General features: G+C 38.8%; 1 protein-coding gene across 1 annotated transcript; it reads left to right on the forward strand.

Moving 5' to 3' along the window:
• Positions 1 to 1,066: 1,066 nt before the first annotated feature.
• LOC113466237 lies at positions 1,067 to 4,532 on the forward strand. Its single transcript, XM_026821458.1, has 4 exons — positions 1,067 to 1,099; positions 1,260 to 1,481; positions 2,119 to 2,344; positions 4,093 to 4,532. The coding sequence occupies exons 1-4, from the start codon at positions 1,067 to 1,069 to the stop codon at positions 4,326 to 4,328; spliced, it is 717 nt and encodes a 238-aa protein (XP_026677259.1). The 3' UTR covers positions 4,329 to 4,532.
• The last annotated feature ends 982 nt before the right edge of the window (positions 4,533 to 5,514 follow it).

Below are 5,514 nucleotides of genomic sequence, written 5' to 3' on the forward strand. Positions count from 1 at the left end.
AACATCTGGGCCTACCAGTAACAGATGGGATGAAAGTACCTGATCGGATTTTGGCTACTACAACAACAACTCCGTAAATACCCAAACTATAAACGCCATAATTTTTTTACTCTTTCAGTGTGGAGCCCCAGAAAAGGCCAATCCAGCGGGCACCATCCCGCTTGTACAAAGTGGATTCAGATCTGAAAGCCTCCAACAAGCAAAGACCTGTGTCTCCCATACAAAACTGTGTGGGACCCGAGTTTGTGATTCGGTCAATACGCCAGCCTAGTATTATCCATATTGGAGAAATTAAGGTATGTTCATTACACTTGAGGACTCATCATTCGATTATAATATTTTTGGGAATATGCATTAGAATATGCACTTGGGGGAATGACCTAATGGCCAAGTTCCCGACATTTGAAAGAACAACAACAGAATATTGGATATTCTTGCCTGTATTTTTGTTCACTGCTTGTTCCACATTTTCTTGAGTTATCTCCATAAATCATTTCCGTTTATTCCTCGATTAATTATGTTCATCGAATCTTAACTTATCTGTCTTCGATAAGAGGCAGTAAACTCCAGCATGGACAAAATAATGATCATTTCTTTAATATATTGCTTTTTTGCAGCCGTTTTACTTGCATATTCTTTCAATACTTCACTTAAATAGGTATGAAATCAAAGTAATGAAAATCTTTCTATTCTGCTTTTCAGCCCCAGAACCAAAGAAAAGTGATGATAATTCTGCTCAATGGACACAAGCTAGAAGTTACCTGTGATCCTTCCATAACTGCTGCACAACTGTTTGAAGTAAGTTACTTACCCAAGAGGGAAAATACTAATGGATAATAAATAAATACTTTCATATTCTGCTTTTTTAATACGTCCGTCATCCACTTAGTATATCCCGCATGTGACACAGACCCATTTAAAACTTCAAAAATCCACTCATATTCTGCTTTTTTAATACGTCCGTCATCCACTTAGTATATCCCGCATGTGACACAGACCCATTTAAAACTTCAAAAATCCACAGGACTTTTACATCTTTTTCATCTTTCTTTGGGGAAAATGTCTTATGGTCAAAAATTCCGACTTTTATAACACTCTTGTAACGGCTTTTTTTGTATATTTCAAATACAAAAAAACTCCCATATTCTTCTTTACAAGACCCGCAAGTGCTCGACTACGTTTTTCTCTCATACAAGCTGTACCAAACCCTTGGGCTATCAAAAACACAGTAGAGAGGCGTTTTAGCTCTAAAACACCAGTCGTCCTCACAGAAGCACGGAGGCTGTGGTGACTACTTCCTGCTAGAGCATTATCTGCCCGAATCCTCCATCACGTCAGACTGTGAGGCCCCTCTCATTGCTGAGCTCCAAGCGAGACACAGGGAGCGAAAGGGTGTTCTGCCAGAGAGAGCTGAAGATCTGTTCATAGTGTTTTGTCAACAGCTAGCAGAGTATGGGACTCACTTCTATTCTGCACAGCTGGTAAGTGGCAAAACACGCTACTTTTACACTGAGGTTTTGGTAGGGGGAAAAATGGTAACATTTATTATTAATAACTTAACTCCCTGAAATTTCCTTGCTAAAGAAATAGCAAAGATTGAGTGTGAAGGGCATCCGCTCGTAAATTTTTTGTAGCCAAAACCAAATGCCAGACCAAAGCAATCACTCTAGTCAGGGCTGGTTGAGAGGCTGACGAAAAATGTCGACCCTGTCTGAACACGAGAGAGCGCGAAGAAGAAGTAGAGTTTAGATTTAGAATAGAGCTTGAAAAATGTCAATTTCTACTCACTTTTCCCTGCCTCAATGGTGTAGTGGTCAAGGCGCTCGCCTGGTAAACAGGAGGGCGTGGGTTCAATCCCAGCCGAGGTATGGAATTTTATCCGGGGAAAGAAGAATAATCAATAGAAATAGCTAAAGAAAATAACAAGAAATATGAATATACTTATCATTGCCCCCTAGTATGTCCTCATTTCTCATAGTATGTCCCCATAACTCATAGTATGTCCTCATATCTCATAGTATGTCCTCATATCTCATAGTATGTCCCTATAACTCATAGTATGTCCTCATATCTCATAGTATGTCCCTATAACTCATAGTATGTCCCCGTATCTCAAAGTATGTCCTCATATCTCATAGTATGTCCCCATATCTCAAAGTATGTCCGACTTCCATTTCAGGTGATCGTATAGTCTCAGTGAACGGTCAAGATCTACTCAGTGTCAAATACAAGAAAGCCCTACTCATTATACAGAGAGGAGGATCAGTACTGGATCTGGTGTTATCTCAACCCCCACCTGGCATGGAAAGTCCCTCTCTACCACCGCGCAGACCACGCTCTGTGTGTAAGTAACAAGGAGTATTGATTTTAATAGAAAAGAAAATACCTTGTTTATACTGCCAGAATGAGACTGAATAGTCCATTTACCTACCCCAGCAGCCTAAATAAGGTCTTGTGTATTTGGAACAGAGTCTTCTTCTTCCTCGCCTTTTCCCGTGTTCAGACGGGGTCGGCGTTTTTCGTCAGCCTCTTAATCAGCCCTAGATAGGGTGATTGCTTTGGGCTGACATTGGGTTTTGGCTACAAAAACTTTACTAAAAAAATGCATTTTTATGGACTACCATTAAATTAATTAATATGATTTCTAACACTTATTTTACTATGATTTTTCAGGCGCGGATTACTTCCAGTCGCACCTGGAACAGGCTTACCTTCGCTCTATAATATTGTACATGGATACAAGTAGACAGTTCATACGGTTTTACACGCTTTAACCGTCTGGTTAGGTCTTCAAACCTAAGAAGATGGACAGTCTCAGGGTTGGGGTGGTCCTGTAGTCTGTCAAGATGTCTCGAAACATTTTTTGCATGTATTCTTTAAGTCAAGGGTTTGAGCTGGTGGGCAGTATATGCTTTCAACTTGTGTATTTGTGAATTTGAAATGGTTACAACTGATATATGCAATTACAATAGTTTGAAGTACCATGTGGGGCAAACTTATCATGTACAAGCAATAAATGGGATAAGTCAATTCATGTGCTATTAAAATCATACGAAATATACGCACCCAACTCTTGGGCTTAAGATCTTTACTTTATTATTTCATATCCTCACACACACGAAATTTGAAAGTTGAAGCAAAGCAATTTCGGAGTGATCTCATTTTCTACATTCTTTAGAGTTTGTTCATCTGAATAGGTATCTCAAATTATGTTAGGTATCTTACTGACACCTCTTCTACCTCTAGGTCGATCAAGGTCTCGGGATTTTTAGCTTTAACCGAGTTTTGGTAATTTTCGACCTAGAAACTTGTCCACTTTTATTTTCATCGTTTGAGAGGAGATTTCTTTTCACGGGTTCTTGTGTTGATCGAATCCAATTGAGAGTATTACATTCTCATCTCATTTATCTCATTACATACTTACTAGTCATGAGATGAGTAGGTATGCAGCAAGAGCAAGGCTCAACAGCAAAGTCCAAAGAAGTTATTTTTTCATTGGCACTGGAAAATCAGCAATAACATTGAACTATTAATTCAGAGTATCAGAGTCTCCCGTCGTAATTTCTCTCTCCTGATGTTGTTCCTTGCATTTTCACTCCAAATAATAGAAGGAGAAACATTTCTATGTTTCTATTCCAAGAGACTTTCACTTTTGACCTCTTCTGGGTCTTCTGCATTTGTGTGGATTCCCAAGACGCAGACCACGCTCTGTGTGTAAGTAACCAGGAGTATTGATTTTAATAGAAAAGAAAGTACCTTGTTTATACTGCCAGAATGAGACTGAATAGTCCATTTACCTACCCCAGCAGCCTAAATAAGGTCTTGTGTATTTGGAACAGAGTCTTCTTCTTCCTCGCCTTTTCCCGTGTTCAGACGGGGTCGGCGTTTTTCGTCAGCCTCTTAATCAGCCCTAGATAGGGTGATTGCTTTGGGCTGACATTCGGTTTTGGCTACAAAAATTTTACTGAATTAAACACATGAGGTTGAAGCAATTTTGTATTTGTAAAAAAAGGGCTAAAAAATGGATTTTTATGGACTACCATTAAATTAATTGATATGATTTCTAACACTTATTTTACTATGATTTTTCAGGCGCGGATTACTTCCAGTCGCACCTGGAACAGGCTTACCTTCGCTCTATACGTTACGAGACCGCCCCTGATGAAGATCATATGGAAAGTGGCGAGCTTCCTTCTCTCTCTTCCCCGCAGTCAGGTATGGGAAGCACCGGTAGGTCTTTGTCTAATGGAGAGTTAACTTCGCTGCCCCCTCTTCAGGGTAAGGATATGAACGAAGTGTTCCATGCCACTCAGAGTTTCATTATCTGAGGACGGAAGAGGTACGATATTTCCTGGAAGCCTGTGGGATATGCCGAATTTTCGTTGACCAAAGCTGAACCCAAAGCATAACTGAAGATAGAGAAACTGTTTGATTTCAGTATTATAGAGGTATACGGTATACTTTACCTCGTGAGATGCTGATGCCTTAATATGCCCCAATTACATTGTAATTGCTATAAACATGTATCTCCACAGCGGAAGATCAATTGAGAGTATTACATTCTCATCTCATTACATACTTACTATTCATGAGATGAGTAGGTATGTAGCAAGAGCAAGGCTCAACAGCAAAGTCCAAAGAAGTTATTTTTTCATTGGCACTGGAAAATCAGCAATAACATTGAACTATTAATTCAGAGTATCAGAGTCTCCCGATACTTACTAGTCATGAGATGAGTAGGTATGCAGCAAGAGCAAGGCTCAACAGCAAAGTCCAAAGAAGTTATTTTTTCATTGGCACTGGAAAATTAGCAATAACATTGAACTATTAATTCAGAGTATCAGAGTCTCCCGATCGTAATTTCTCTCTCCTGATGTTGTTCCTTGCATTTTCACTCCAAATAACAGAAGGAGAAACATTTCTATGTTTCTATTCCAAGAGACTTTCACTTTTGACCTCTTCTGGGTCTTCTGCATTTGTGTGGATTCCCAAGAGCACAATGATCCTAAACGACTGGAACTAGGATAAGCCACTTCCAAGTGTTTTGGAACTGAAGAGGGGAATCCTGGACTACTTTTAATATATTTTGACAATATTATCTTTTCTATTTAAACTTAATCTAGTGCAATATATTTTTCATTGGGTTTATTTAACAGTGGCGCAACTTGAGCCGGTGAGAATGGGGAGTATGAACCGGGGGTAATTATATAGAAGTTTTTGAAAAAAGGATTAAAAATGTTTTTATGTACTTTGTTTATTCTACTTTTCTTAATAAAATTTGGATATAAACTGATGAAATGAAATTGGGCAGAAATTTCAGCCATTCATGGGTATTTTTGGTCATTTCCCCCCACCCCCCTTCATAGAATAAATATTCCACAAAACCGGTTTTACAAGTAAGATACGCCACTATAAATTTTGTAAATAACTACATACAGTATTGAAATTTAACTATAGTACGAGTATTTACAGTGCGATATTAATAAAATTTTAAGCGAAAGCTTGAGCCGGTGA

Source organism: Diaphorina citri, unplaced genomic scaffold (genome assembly GCF_000475195.1).
Source record: "Diaphorina citri unplaced genomic scaffold, Diaci psyllid genome assembly version 1.1 scaffold233, whole genome shotgun sequence".
NCBI lineage: Eukaryota > Metazoa > Arthropoda > Insecta > Hemiptera > Psyllidae > Diaphorina > Diaphorina citri.

Coding starts and splice junctions, on each gene's coding strand:
- LOC113466237 (XM_026821458.1), top strand. CDS start 1,067: ATGGTCAAAAATTCCGACTTTTATAACACTCTT. Junction 1,482..2,118: donor ACTTCTATTCTGCACAGCTG/GTAAGTGGCAAA, acceptor CGTATCTCAAAG/TATGTCCTCATATCTCATAG. Junction 2,345..4,092: donor GCGCAGACCACGCTCTGTGT/GTAAGTAACAAG, acceptor ATGATTTTTCAG/GCGCGGATTACTTCCAGTCG.